General features: G+C 43.6%; 1 protein-coding gene across 4 annotated transcripts in view; it reads right to left on the bottom strand.

Moving 5' to 3' along the window:
- Positions 1-507: 507 nt before the first annotated feature.
- adgrv1 (adhesion G protein-coupled receptor V1) overlaps positions 508-15929 on the bottom strand; it is a 59727-nt gene continuing 44305 nt past the window's right edge. For all 4 annotated transcript variants that reach the window (XM_088376347.1, XM_088376348.1, XM_088376349.1 and 1 more), the window contains 7 exons: positions 11137-11253; positions 9066-9244; positions 7520-7677; positions 5328-5449; positions 3809-3994; positions 2348-2525; positions 508-886 (listed from right to left, as the gene is read on the bottom strand). In XM_088376347.1, the coding sequence (XP_088232473.1) occupies positions 768-886; positions 2348-2525; positions 3809-3994; positions 5328-5449; positions 7520-7677; positions 9066-9244; positions 11137-11253 (1059 nt within the window). In that variant the 3' untranslated portion in view covers positions 508-767. The remainder of the gene's footprint in view (positions 887-2347; positions 2526-3808; positions 3995-5327; positions 5450-7519; positions 7678-9065; positions 9245-11136; positions 11254-15929) is intronic.

The following is a 15929-nucleotide window of genomic DNA, read 5'->3' as shown; positions in this document are numbered from 1 at the left end:
ACAATTTACAAAAGAGTTTTTTCACTTACTATGCATGTTGCTTAGTGCGATTTCTGGCATTCCTGTTAATGTCCGATATTCGGGAGCTGCAAGTTGGACAGGCCTGTACTAGACAAAGAAAAAGACAAGTGGCGGCGGGAGCACAGGTGGACACAACTAGGATAATGAAACATGGGAAAAAAAATGGACACAAGGTAAAAAAATTAATTAAATCAAAGCAACAACCACAAAACATGACAGTAACACCGAAACAATCGCCATTTTAAAACCAAAGGCAACTTTGGAAAGTAACACATTTTATTTCAAACTATTTATTCAGCAGTGTTTTGAAAGTGTTTTTCAGGTGCTTTGTCATTTTCATGCTTGAACAAATAATGAAGTGTATTATTGATGATTGAGCTGCACAAATCACATTATAAGGTGGTTGGTTACTGGTTTTTTTTGATAAACAAGAAGCACAGTTCTTCTGTACTAATTCGTATGAAATTCATACCAAAAACAGCCATATTTAAAATGGAATATTTATTAACGTTAGACGAGCTCTATCACATTTAGTAGGTCGCTACAAAAACATCCACTCAAAACTGCATCCATTAATTTAGTGAAACATTCCGATACAGGTTCATCCATCCATATAAAAGCAGTACAAATCATATCAAAGTTGTTCTGAAAATGTTCTATCATCCCCTCCCCCCCACAAAAAAAACCATTTTAGTGCAAATACGTGTCCTCGTCTGAAAATACTGTTGCGCTGAGGACGAGGGGTGTTACAGGTGTGTGTCGGCGATGGGGATCCTTCGCAGTTCCACGATTTGGGAGCTGCTCACGCTACCACCGTCGTGGCTGCCTGGGATGGACTCATTGTCGCTCATGTCAAGGCCGCTCCCTGGAAAAATAAAAAAACACCCACCCACGCTTCTTAGTAGTGTTAGTGTGACCGTATATTGAATCATTCTCGGCTTTAATCTTTATGTCACCGTGTAATTATGTATGACATAAGTGATTTTTATCTCTGCTTTATCAGATGTGTTTCACACACAATGATGAAAAGCAGACTATGGTATACATTAGTGAGTGCCGAAATCACAGTTCCATCTGTCACAACAAGTCGTCCAGGTCCTGAACTAACAAAGCAGCCCAAGATCAAAATATGAGTAGCCAAAATGAGAAATAAGAATTCTAAGCATTCTTTAAGCATGAATACGAGCGAAACCTTCCCGCTCTATGCCTGCCGTGCGTTTGCACTTCAGTCGGGGATGATAAGAAAATGCTTTGCTTTCGCAGTAAAAGCAACACGTTAATGATCAGCCCTCCGTTTTAGCGCACGACGACTCGACGAACGTGTTTAAAATGTTCCCGAGCAAATGAAGTGTGTGAAGAGCCTTCATTACCACCGCACAGCATTTTAACCTCGCCCTCTTATGTAATTGAGATTAGACAATAACTTTTTCCGGCTGACTGCTTCGCTCTGCTGGTCGTGAAACGGGTGAAAAGTTCAGTGTAACGTGTGGCGGAGGGGGTCGAAAAGTCACCACAGCTCAAGTTCGTACAGATTTGGAAGAAATGACTCTTTAAAAAATACATTCCCTTGGAAACTTGGAACTCTCGAGTATGAGACGGACGTGCTAAACCCGAATGCTTCAATTTAACATTTCAAGCAATCCAAACATGTTCTCGGTTTTCTAATTATAGCGATCACTTTCAATTTGAAACCAGTTACTTGAAGGGATTTTTAGTGAGGCCTGAGTAGGACCTATAAACTTACAATATGTCTTATCAGTATATAAAAAGAAATATCGGCCTCGGTCATTTTTGTTTTTTTATACAAACATGAGTTGAAGTCTATTTCTGCCGCCGGTTCAATGTGAGGTGTATGGGAGTTGCTTCCTTAATTAACAAATGTGCCTATGACTCAAATGGAAAGTATGTTGACTGACGAGGTGATGTCGTGTCTGACAGTAGAGGAAGCATTTATAGGTCAATGAACAGCTAAGGGATTCTAAGAATTAGAAGGAATTTTTATTTGTAAGTGTCGATAATTGCCTCCATGTACTATTGCTAAATGACAGCTAGATTCCATTAGCACTGCGGAGCACAGCGACGGGAAACCGGTTTGTTCACTTGGTGAACTTGGTGACTTGGAGGAACCGCAAATAAAATGACACGGCTTGAAAAAACAGGTGATCTGAGCGCTGAGCAACTGTGATGTCACTGGCGGTCGACAGTGAGCATCAACATGGCCGCCGCCCGAGATGGATAAAAACAGGTGGACGTCGCTGCTTTAAATTTCTATTCCACAAACTATTCCTGCTCTTGTACTCATCAGCGCTTTTAGAGGCGTCCATACCGGTTTTTAAGGCAAATATGAAGTCGTCAAACTCCTGGGACTCGTCGTCGCCCATGACCAAGTCGGTGTTAATGAAGCCGCCCTCTGCGGGGTACGTTCCCATCTCCGGACTGGGCTTGAAAGCGCTCGTGGGTTGAGTACTGGTCCTCAGCGACGGATGCTCCCAATCTGCGGAAACCTGGCCCGAGATTTTGGAAAACGGTCATTTGCTTCGCTCAAGTGACTCAACATTGAAGAAAATAGGAATATGACAAAAATAAAGGGTGAGGCGGGGCTGGCCCACTCCCATCATCGTAATACTTTCACACACAGCGTCAGTGGTGACGTCATGTTTCCGTGATGAGTTTGGGTCAGCCAGAGTCCACGTCGTTCAAGCACCCCGAAGGGTTAAGAACAAGGCCACAGTGAGTTCACGGGGTGAACGGGAGGTCACGTGGCCGTTTTAGGGGGTTAAATAAGCAGCTCGTAACTCAAGCGCAAGACTAAACAGACGCTATACCTTAACCAAGGTTGGATTCATCTGGATTTGCCTGTCTATTTTTTATATGCGAACAATAGTTGTTGCTAAGGGAATTTTTTTTTTTTACCAAGAATCCATATATGAAGAAGTGATGGAAAAAATGTCAGACCACACCTTGGACTGGTTGCCTATCAATGGGAGGGTTGGACAAGAATCTCCTCAATTCAAAAGAAGCTTGACTTTTACGGCCTTCCATGTAAACGCTCCTCCATATGGCCACACCCTCAGATCATCTTCCTCTATCCACCTCATTGTCCGTTCCACCCGTGTGTCCAAATTTCCCCTCCAACTTGGGAACACCTGCTGGTACGACTCATTGTGTCTTATCGCTCTCGAGTTAAATCCCGCAGAGGAAGGAGTGTGCTCTCATGAATAAAACAAGATTAGCAGATTCCCGTGAGCGGAGGGACTTCTACCTCTCGCTCGTCCTTATAGGGCATTCTCCAGGGACGGACGGGGCTTGAAGATACAGAGCCATGTTTGCTTTTATGTGTACACTGCCTCCAACGCGAGGACATGACGGACGGCTTGTTAAGAGTGAAGGCTGTGAGTGAGATGAGTGGACGTTACGTAACGTCAATGTGGTAGAAATGTTCCCCGTGCACTCAGCTGAGAAATATGTGAAGGAGGAGCGGTAATGGGGGGCACCTGCAGACATGGGAATGAGGGCCTGGGAATAAAGGAGATGAAGGAGGGGGAAGACTGCATTAGTGTGAGTCAAGCGTCACGCTTTTTTTTTGGGTGACAATGACTGACTCAACTCGCGTCTTGATTTGGTGGTAAATCTAGTCAAAATGAAGGAGGAGATGACAATCAGTATTACTCATTCATCAAGATGAATTCATGATACATTGACCTTTTAAAAATGGAATTATTCAGGAAGTTCGTGATGCAATATATTTTTTTTTGCACGCTAAAAATTGCTCAAAATGACATTTTACCTCCTCCATGGCGCTGATGAGGTTCTGTGTTGATTTGTTGATGTCAGCCCCGACGGTGGTCGGGCCCGCTCCCTGATAGGCCGAGTCCGGACTGTCGTGGCCGCTCATTTCCACATTGTACGTGGCTTTTGCGGGACAACACAGGAGGTTGTGCATGACAAAGTAGAGTGCAAACACATGCACGCCCTGCAAAGAAACACAAAATGAGTTTGTTTTTTAAATTAATAAACACATCATGCTAATAGATGACTTCATCGACGGGACATGACATCATCGGCGCCCTACTATTTGTGTTTGCACCACTTCCGCAGCATTACCAAAACCTCCTGGTCAAACAGCGGCAGGATGTGAATTAGCCCAAAAACGCCGAGGCGCCAAATACCGCACGGCCATCTTGTATTTCACGACACCCGTCTCCGACCCGTGACATAGACACGGGCGGTAAAGTGTGCGTGAAATTATCCACAAAGACCTTCTGAAAAGCATGTGCCGAGGTTTGTACGTTGGGCTCGGTGGACATGAAAGGGACATGGGTGCTTAAGCGCAGATCATTAGCGGCCTGGGCAGCCAATAGCGACAGGCTGTTATGTAAGTGTGCCCTGATCAGTGGAGAGAACATGTGCCGAGAGAAGGTCAAACAGAACAAATGAGAGATGTAAAGGTGATGGAAATGGAGTATAAACAGAGGACGAGTGCAAACAAGTGGGTGACGTGGATGAGACGTAGCGCCTGGATGCCATTTGATATTTCAAATGCTTCAACGACACTGTAAAGGTCATGCCCATAGTTCCTATTTGGAAAGAATGTTGTACAGAAGCTGGAAACTCAACTCAAGCTTCTTCAAAACTATGACATCGTTTCAGTAAAGGAATGTCACAGCAGTGCTCCAAGACCAGAAAGTAATGACCTTTGACTTTTAGGTGCATGGTTACGCCATTGGCTAGAAAAAACATTGCACGATGTCACCGAATTACATTTGCCGTTCGGAATCTCAACATTGACATCATTGCTGATGATGCTGCGTTGGTTCCAACAAAATAAATTGACTTTGGTGCCACACTGTTGTCTTTTGCACATACATGGCACATATCACCGAGAGCTACCACACACTTTTACAGGCGCATTACGTCGGCGCCGCTGTGACCAAAACAAACGGTCGGACTGGACGAGGCGGTAACAGGGAGGATTTTTTTTGTCTAGTGAATACGCATTATATTCCTAAGATGCAAAGTATTTCCAAGACAATTAATTACTACTTTTAAATTGAAGAAAATCAACCTCTGTGAAATCGAGCAGCTTTCATCAGACAAACTCCCAAAATAAAAGAATCTATTTTTACGAGATGTTTGAGGGCCTCTGGAAATCTCGGAACCCCCTCCCCGGGCAATCCCAGTTTGCCTTGTGATTAGTCTTTAACCGTCCACAATAACCTACAATCACAACCCAAGTAAATAAACCAACAGCTAAATAAACATGAAATAAATAAACATTAGCTAAGTAAGTTTGCCGATGATCTCACCAGCAGGCAATTGGAGATGATGTAGAGGACAAGCATCCACATATGTTTGTAGCCCATATGAAGTCCGGCCCACAAACACACCAGAGAGATGAGCAGGAACATGATGAGGATCAGCGGCACCTCTGGAAGACATTTTAAAAATATATATATAAGCAACAAACCAATTCACAAACATAAAAAAAAATCATTTGAAGCTTTGCTAATGTGACTTTTTATGGGGAGTAAAAACATGTGCAGCCGCAGGCTTCATTGTGGCCAAATCTGTGCAGCTTGAGAACGTGGAACTTAGATAAGCCCTCATGGAGCACGTAGCAAGAGCGTGGATTTGAAAGTGACCTTGCAAAAATTCAGTCAGCAGCCCGTGTGCACACTTCACTTGACGAGTAGGGTTGAAACACGTTTCACTTAGGTGCCATTTCCACCAGCGTATCCCGCTTTCCAACTTCCTTTCGCTCTTATCTGGCCGGCTCTTTCCACACCATCACTTGCGTCAGGACCGGATGGGACTCCACCTTGGTCTTTTTGGACTTTCCTGCTCCCTTGTCACTCTTGGCACATCTATCTGGACCTCCTCCCTTCCCACTTTGGACTTTTCCAACCATGTAAGCACATTCCAAAGCCGAGATGGAACTTCTACAGAAGCACAGCCAAGTAGGGGTCGGGCTGCAAAAGTACTGCCTTTTTTTTTTTTTTTTTGATCATGTGGCAGTGTAGCATCAATATTTTGAAAAGGTTAGGGTCAAATATTGTTGCCTTCCCAGAACGTGTGTGGGGTCGATGTTACACATTCTTGGTGCTCGGCTGACACTGAGGTTGAATATACTGTAAGGTTCTGGCTGGCTAAGAAATAAACACTTGAAACCCCTGCACGGGCCGGCCTCCGGTTTACATTGAATCGGACCGACGTCCCGCTGCGAGAGGATAAACCGAGAAGACGGAGCGGGTTCAACCAAAACGGCCGGCCGACGCTGACACGGCTGTCTCGCAGAGGTCGCCAGCTGTAACAACAAGCAGCTGTCTCGAGCCGACCGACCCAAGTCGTGCGGGCCGAGCCGCTCGCACAGCAGCGCTGTTTTTGCAAAAACATTTTGTTTTGCAGTTGAAAGCCACGCAGGAGCGCCTGCGGCGGCTTTGCACGAGTGCTGATTTAACCTCGCGGCCTTCCTTCAAACGCGTCGAGCGGTATCGTGCAAACTTAAAACTGAATATTAATCCAATAATTCAAACACGGGATAGGTCATGTTTAAAGAAACGTTCCGCAAGCAAACCTCGCCCATCTGGTTTGCGTGTGCTAACATTCCCCGCCAATCAGTGATCAAAGTGCGGTGAGGGAACACCGGAGGGCATAAGAACGCAATACCAGATATTTAATCAGCTGGAAGGAACATCTTGTCTTGCAAACACACCTTGTGCAGCTAGTGGGTGTTCTGATAAGGCTTTGCTTAAAATAGAGCCCATTGTTAGTTAATCCATAGGTTCAGAGTTCCCCCCCCCCTCCATCGGTCTATTTGGCTCTGAACAGAAAGTGCAAGAACAAGCATTTTAGTGACGTCAACAGTCTTCACGTGTTCCGTCTGAGTTTCTACGTGCGGCCCCGCATACTGCACTCTCACACAGATTAGCCTCGAGATTATCTCATCACTTTGTGGTTGAAGTCAAACATCGGGAGATGTTTTTCGAAGCCGCGTTGGAACGACACATTCCTGCTTTTCATTATTTTTCACATGAGCAAAACTTGAATTGCACAAATGTAATTTTGACTTCATGCAACTTTGTTTTTTTACGGTTTAGTTTGTTCTTTATTTCAAAATGTGTCTCAAAAAGTGATTACATGGCTCATATTTTTGTCAACATATTAGATCTTTTCTAAAATGTCGTCAGTGTATAAGCGTGCAAATCAACTGCCCCAATAAAAATAATGCAACGCGCAGAGAGCTTACTCACAATTGCATAATTTGAGAATTGATTATTCTATTGATTATTCCATCAATTAATTAGATCAAAATGTGATTTGCAGTCAAATGTATTGGAAAACAAATATTTTATGATTAAGATTTTTATAACTAACAATAATGGAAGAAATCTCAAATTCTAATCTACACACATCCATGACCATGTCTAAACCGCTGGCAACAAAAGTGAGCACACTCCACACAGTAACATCTTGCACATTTGAAGATTGTGTCACCAACCTGTGCTGTTTGCGCGCCCGCGATAGATGTCATCGTACGCCTTCCACTGGTAAGACACTTTATAGGCGTGAAAGATGACGACCAGTACGACGACTAGGCAGATGAGCGGCACCAGCACGGCGGCGCACAAAGCAGCATAGATGTTCGGGATGAAGCACCTAAACACATATGAAGGCAAATTGACAAGTCATCCCTCGTCAAACATCGCAACCGCCCTGCTAAGATGTTGCTTGTGGCATTCAATGTAATGGAGAAAAGAAAATCATCTATTTCATCTAGCTTGTCAACATTATTATTCTCAATTTTGGATTGATGAGGTCAATGAAGATCAGGCGTGTCTCCGAAAATGGTCATCAGCTAGATCTCTTGATGTGGTTGTTTTTATCAGCCACCTCACAGAATTCCTTTTCCCAGCTGAATCTGGGAAAATCCACACACTATTACGAAACTAAATGGCGAGCAAGCAGCAAAACATTCATGTGACTTGGTCTATTTTGCAAGTGAGGTGGGAGTGCGGGATCCAGATAGGACTTTAGTCTGGAGTGACTACAGAGGAACAACTAATTGGCTGGGTTGTCGCCATGTAGCCATAACATGGGAGGAGGTATGCCAAAATAGACAATTGCATCACATAGATGGACTGTGAGAGCATCAATACGCTCGCTCATATTTGTCCTGTGGTGGCCTTGTGGAGGGGGAGTGAGAGCTCACTGTTGTGAAAAATCTCTTAAGGTAAATCCTGCTGAAAACAAATCGACCTATAACATTTGAAGTAAATAGCAAACGTTACGATGCTTTCATCAGCACATATTAGCTGTTATTTGTTATTTTGTTAGCATGAAGCTTACTTTTGAATAAATGTGATTCTTTAAATACACAACATTTATTTAGTTGATTTTATTGTCAGTAAAGGTCAATTTTGAGTATGGCAAGTGAATCCTATCAGCATCCCAGCGGTTGACGGTTACCATGATGAATGCTGCCTCTTTCCCGCAAAAGAGGAAGGCCAACTTGACTTTTCCTGGGCACACTGAATACTCCTCTGTATCTGTAAATGTCGGATCTATGCGCCCACTGTCTCAGGGCCACATACCCGCCCACGGGAAGCTGGCGTGCACACTCGGGCCCAAGGATAACAGGCACACCTCGGGCCACCAGCTAATTTTAGAAATAGTGTTTGCCAGCCACTTGCACAAATATTACTTTACATTTTTTATATGTCCAGTGTAGGTATGTTTTTCCACATAAGCTCCTTATTTTTCAAGGATTAACGTTCTTTGTACTTACAGAAGTTAAAGCAGTTATTTATAGTCCGTACCTACATACACACTGAGGGTTGTTTTCAGTTTGCTTTTCTAATTTGTTTTGCCGGAAGTGAGTTTTCCAGCTCTGAGGGGAAGACTCGAGTTTCGACGCATGTAAACGACTCACTCGGTTCATTCATTTGATTGGCTGAGCCATCGCCTCACATGATGTCACCAGATCAGGTGTGTACTTTCGAAAACAAGTTATGTCACTTCCCAAAAAAATAACACTGTCCACTCACACATCACTAAACACCAATCCGTAGACGGCATGGATGGTCCAGTCGAAGCCTCCTAGCAACACGATGACCAGGATGATGATAATGAAAGCAGGAAACCCCCAGCCCAGCAGGAAGTAGAGCAGATATCGGCCTTCGGTGTGCTCATCGTTCATCACAAGCACCTGCCAGAAATTCACCGCCTGGGGACATAGGTGGAGAAAATGTCACATGACCGAAATTATTTGTCATCGAGAAGCTTTGCAGAGCTTAAAATGAGCGATAAATGAAGTTGTGTTCGGGCCTCGCTCGTAATCAGAGAGGACACAAAGAACCGTCCTGCTCTTTGTTCAGTGTAATGAACCTTTATACGACACCTATAAAGCTGATGATGTTTGTGATTGTCCATCTGTCTGTTAACGCAAAGACAGTAATGATGTGTGACGCAACAGGAGGTTATAGGATGGTGACCTCCTCCTCTGGCAACCTCTGCTCTGCCATAATCATAACGACGTTGTGTAACAAGTATCCCGGCCCGGCCTGGCGGACGGCGCTTCAAACGCCTGGGCGGCCCGCAAAACCACATTTTGCTTGTGTAACAGCTCAAGTGTGCGTCAAAAAATACAATAGGGAAACGTCACGAGCGAGATCGGCTTTTGCCTTGGATGAGAGCAGGCCGGAGCCGTCCAGTCACAATAAATGGATGATGTTGAACTCAATGACTTTTGATAGCGGAGGTCGAAGTTGGGAAAGGAACACGAAAAATAGAATGTTTAGCTTGGGGTTAGCTAGACAAGTGTGTTTATTTGCAGATAGTTGTGTCTGTGGGGAAATGTTAGGATGTGCCCAAGGAAAATGATATGTCCTGTTATTCCTCTATCAGGCTCCAGGAAGAAATACAGTGACGCCTCTTTGGTCTTACAATACACAATTCAACCAAGATGTCAACTTTCACAGTTTAGTTACATCGGTAAACTATGACTTCAAAGGAAGTTATGTGATGTTTAAAACTAAGAGGATTAGGTGGCTACATGAAATAGGCAGGCTGCAAAAGGACTAAAATAAGTTATTTATTCATACTGTTTTCATAATGTCCCAGGTCAATAGGTGGTTAGGGGTCGCCATGGCAATGACATGACACTATTTCTTTATTACAAGCCAGCATAGCATGAAGCTGTTATTTTAAGGCTAAATTACCACTTGTTGTTGCCTCAACTGTTTGGGTGAATAACTCCCGGGTCACTGACTGGACATAAGCTTCGTACATGAAGGCAAAACACTGCAGTGTTTGTGTGACAAACTCGCAAGCTAACATTTTTTTTTGCAGCTGCGTTATGTCATAATATGCTTCCTTCCTAAAAGCCCAAGCCTTGAGCCCCGCTTTACAGCCTAGCAAGCAAAATCCGGTCCGGATCCAGATATTGCCTGCCTTCTGGCAGCGTAGCGTGTTGGTAGACATTCCCCTGACCATTAGCTGCTGGCACAGATAAATCCACCCAATGTATTGATTTCCTCGTGGTTTGAAATTGGTTTGCTGGCGCCTGTTAGTATCGGGAGCTGGGCTTTTTGAGTGTCTGCCTGAGAGGAGTGGTGAGATATCACAGATGGAAAGACTTTGGGGAGGACAAAGAGGTTTGATGACAGCCTTCAATTACCATCAAAGTGTCTGTGATATACAGTAGTATCGTAATTGCAGCCTCTGTAGCTTCAAGAGCTTTTGTCTGGTTTGTCAGTGAGTTGAACACGTGACACAAAAGTATTTTTCCGGGCTAGATCTGAGAGTCACTGTATTAAACAACAATGACCCCATTCTCAAAAAAGGGGTCAGACGGTGTCACACAAGGAGCGGCTTGCTAAGCGGTCGGTACCAGTCAAGATTTAAAAGTCAAGTTATGCAGCATTCTCGTCTACTTTCATCTCGACACTTTGAATGACCCTGCAAAGATGATTAAAAGACTGAAATGATGATAAAAATGAAAAGGTTTTGGCTGATAAATCAGAAATTCCATTTAAATAATTATTCTTATAGACACGCACAGACTGGACCTTTTAAAGGATAGATAGAAATAAAAAGGGTCCTCAAGCTTGATATTACCTGTATGAGCATCCAGAAGAACTGGCTGAGGTAGAAATAGTGAAGGAAAAGTGCCAGAGCTGCACAACTGTCTTCTGAAAACACCCGGCCCCGGAAAGTGGACACCAGGAAGCAAATCTGTCAAAGCAAAAGAACAAAATTAGGTGTTGTGTCATAATCTTAAAAGCACACTTCTGATGTCACAGCATAAAGCAATATAGAAGTCGGGACTATTTGAGATAGCCTTAAGCTAGCAGACTTTTAAATACTTAACACAACATTCTTATCTGTGTATTCTATTGCGGCAGCGCTCACATTTTCCATATTGCTGGAAATTCAAATGTTTTTACAATATGCCTGACCAGTGCATTGAAACAAACAAACACACGTGACAAAAATCAAGCTAATATGTTTGAGACAAAACTAAACTTGGGAACCAGCCAATGAAGGCAGCAGACAACCATCATTAACCTCGGACGAAAAAAAGGCCGCTGCCAACACGACAGGGCGCTTCGGAGGCCGTGTGGTCGATGCCAAGGGAGTGTCACAAAAGAGGAGTGAATGATAACCTGTTGTTTGTTTCTCCTCACATTACATCCATCAGGCAGTGCAGTGCTTCAGGTAACAGAACCTGAATGTCTTCAATGTTACCATATGGATCAGGGATGTCCACATGCAAATAAATGGAGGGCCATTTGCACACTTTTTTATTCCTGTGATACCTTGTGAAGTTCAGCTTTTGTTTCATTTTTATTTCTTTTTAAACTGTCATATCCTTCACTTTTTTTCCTCTGTAACCTTCAGATGAAGGCCATGTTTAATATTACGATATACAAATGGGCCCAAAAACAAAAGTGCAGCAGGCCACAATGTATTAGTACCAGCTTTTATGTTGGCAGATATGATTTCTCGCAAAAAAAAAAAAATGAAATGACAATTTTTGGATTTTCCATATCTTGAATAAGAGTCATCATTTTTACATAAAAAAAAAAAAGAACTCCTGAGTCAGCCATTTCCCCATCCAAAGCCTGCAGGGGGTGAGTGGGCGGGATGGCCCAGAAAAGGAACTCATGTTCCAGGAATTGAGAAGCCATTCAGGTAGCTCGGAGCTTGCCAGCATAGAGGGACACACCCATAGAATTGAGAAAAACAAAAGCAACAGGGAATGAATATCTGGCAAGAAGAGGTAGGGCCATTATGGCAGTGGAGGTTTCAAACAAGAACCGAAACCAGGAGGCAGACGTGCTCACCAAATGTACAAGGTAACTGAAATGCAAATAAAACAAATGAATACATAAAGAACGATCTGGAATCACCTCAAAGTGAAATATAAAACTCTTGATGTGTGTTTTGCCTTTGTGACATTCGTTTTCTTTTAACACTTCTTCCCCCCCCCCACCCCAGAACAAAAGCAACTCCTTCAAGTGGTAGAATCAACACGAGCACGCAAACTCACATTCAAAGCCATGAAAAACAAACCTCCAGGGCAGAGTTATGGCAACGTAATTTATTAGTCTCCACTTTTTGAGATAACATTCACTTGCGTGACAGTTAAGCATGTTTTAAAATGACTTAACGCATTGTCCTGCAGCTATCGAGGTTTGCTGTTAGCAAACGGGCGACTCTGTAATTGTTTTTTTACTGGTCTTATTATCTGAGATGGGTTCTGTCTGTTTGGAGGTCATGGTTACAGCATGCGGCCTTTGTTCATATTCTTAAAGGTAATGATGACCTCTCCCAGGAAAGAGGTTATCAGGGCGGGAAGGAGTCAGGTGTAGACGGAACGGAGGCTTTATCGGGACCTATCTACCGCCGCGGGCTTTGACCCCCGTTGGATTTCTCGATTGTGCTTGGCGTAAGGAGTCGACGTGTCTAGACCCTCAGGCTACAAACTAATTCATTGCAGAGAACAGGGTTATAATGCGTGTCGTGTAACGGCTTGCCTGCAGGAGCTAGAAGACTGGTTGAACAGGAAAGAAGCATGCAAAAATAAAAGCAGACATTGATTGCAAAATTACAAGGTTATATAATGAGCTGCTGCTCCACCTACTAGTCCACAGCTACTTGATAAAACGGATCATGTATATTTGATTTTCTTCATGATATTGAATATTTAGCATGTGTCCCGGAAACTGATGTCCACCCTGTCATTGGATGACTGGCCCCCCTTTTTGTTATTCACTGTAGTCAAATGTCCACTTTGTCATAATGATTTATCTACTGATATCTGAGATCAATTTGACATTTATTTCTTCAACAGGTTAGCTTGCTAACAGAAACATGTTGCAAAGTCAAGGGCAAAAATGTCCACCCTGTCAGCAAAATCACATTTCATGTTTGCAGTTCATTTAATTTTAAGAAAAATATGATCGCTTGACTAATATGCATTTCTTAACATCAACTTAATACGATGAATATAAAGTTGAATGGAAAATCTTTTTTCTTGGGGGGGGGGGTTAGTCTCAAAGGCGCTTTGAGAATTCATTTCAAATGTTGAAAAGTTTAGCCATGCAATTGTATTTACATGGGAAACAAGCAAAGGCAACACTTGGTTAGTTGATTGCTGCTCTCATCCTCCCTGCTGATCAATGTGTGCTGACGCTATGGAAGCTGTGCAGCGGCCCGGCTATAAATAGCACTCGCCTGCATTACATCACTGACCAATTTAGGGGGGGGGGGGGGTATGGAGGGGCACCCAGAGCTGTCTGTGTGCCAGACCATCCATCCATCCATCCATCCATCCTCCCTGCAAAACACTTAACCTCCCTCCTCTCCCCTCCTCCAGCCATTGTATCCATTCCTTCTAGCCCCAAGTTCCTCATCATCGTCACCAACAAGCGCAATCCAACCCCCTCCTCTTCCTCTAACCCCCTCCGCTCCACTCCACTCCACTCCGCCTCCAACAGCTACCGGTCTGATCTAGCTGGCTCCAGCCGCAGCCTGCACCCTGGCTGGCTGTTTGCCTTTGTTTGCAATGAAATACAGCAAAGCAAAAAAGTATGAGATGATGACGTGTTTGCAATATCTACCCTCGTGTGATTCATTTGAAACAATCACACAAGAACAATGTGAAAGTCAAGTCCAACATTTCTTTCTTTGAAAAGTAATGCCAAGAGAGCAAGGAGCTTTCTCCATCGTATTCACGATGTACAGTTTGTGTTGCTGTCCCATTTTTATTTTGCGCTACTGCCCTGAATGTTATTGCGAGCATCAGCAGTCGGCTCACGTGCTACAGTTTGTCAGTTGTGGCCAACATGCCATTTATGTGCTGAAGCACGCCGGACAAGCAGGCGGCCTGCCACACGGGCTTGCCTGATAGCTGGGTTAGTAGGCCATGCATGTGTGTGGTGTGTGTGTGGACGGCCAAGGGAGTACATGGTGACACCAACGATGACAATGGAAATATGTCTGATCTCAAATATCAGCCGCTTGTTGCGCTGCCTGGCAAAATTTTCAAGCCTGGCCGCATAGTCACAACAAGATAAGCCGTTTGTTTTTTTTGGGAGTTGCAATACCAGTTCACTGAGGCCACACCACACAAGTAAAGTTCACGGGTGTTTGGGGTAGAACCTCGGACTTCTTGCTGAGCCAGCTGTTGGCAAATAAACACCTTTTCTCCCCTTTGGTGTGTTTCCCATCCAAACAACCACAGCAGTCTGAGCTGAGAGCAGCATAAACATAATATACTGTCTTCGTGTGGAAAAAAATAAAAAATAAGACAACAGCGGCGTATTCTCGGAAGGAGATTCCAAGAACATAGGCTAACTTTAGTTTTGCTTTCCAACAGAGCTTTCTTTCGACTTATATTGACACTTTAATCAGAGTGTGTACTGCTGGAAAATGGTATCTACTTTTCATCAAAGAAGGACTACTTTCAAGGAAATACTTTTTTTTTTGTTTCTGGAAACCAGACATAAGGCTTTGGGATGGACGACACACACATTGCCGAGTGAGCCGGACGAGCTTCTCAAGGTCAACAAAGCGAGCTTACTATGCACTTAGTGGCCGTACACCGCAACTCGCAAAATAGAATCTCGACGGTCATAGTTCGACTATTTTATATGTTTGCTTGTGTTTTTTTCCCCCCTAAAAATAAGCACAATAAGCTATGTGGACACCTAAATATGACTTTAGCACACATTTCTTGTGCACTGTGCACTCCAGGTCACCCCCTCCCCCAAATTAAATCTTCATCCTCAAACTTTTGTTGTCTTCCAGTGAAATTTTTTTTTTTTTTTAGCAATTTGGTCCCAAATCCACCCAAACTGACACATGTGAGTAAACAACCCAAGAGCATGATAATCATCAAGCCAATTAGGTCAAGAACAGAAACCCGCATTGCCATTTGCTGTAGAGATTTTCCGAAAAACAACACAATGGCCTCTTGGTGTTAGGCAGTCCTAAGAAGCACACCTTGGGAAATGACTAGAGCAGTACCAGGGACTTTTTTGTGGAGCTAGCCTGACCCCTACATGCTGATGTAGACGCTGCAGAAGCTTGCCATCGACTCCAATCTGTTTGTTTATGAGGGTATTAACGTTCCATGCCATCTGTGCCTTCAATTTCTATGTGCTTGCATGTTTTGGAGATAATGGCAGTGACAACTGCTTCATTTTAATATTTGCAAACATTTGCTGGAATCGGTGTAAAGTATTTATTCGTAGTTTGCAATTCACAGCAGGTTTACGGCTAAAATGATTTGAGATGTAATTTTAGAAAAGAAAAGATGCGATTACAGTTGATATCCTTCCTCTGTCCGAGACATCCTGATTCCCTCAGGAAGTTAGGCGACTCATTTCAGGCAATTAAGACGG

Source organism: Syngnathus floridae, chromosome 5 (assembly GCF_059516105.1).
Source record: "Syngnathus floridae isolate MCC-2025c chromosome 5, RoL_Sflo_1.0, whole genome shotgun sequence".
NCBI classification, from domain to species: domain Eukaryota; kingdom Metazoa; phylum Chordata; class Actinopteri; order Syngnathiformes; family Syngnathidae; genus Syngnathus; species Syngnathus floridae.
Note: the sequence above shows the minus strand (reverse complement) of the source record. Positions and strands in the feature narration are given on the sequence as shown.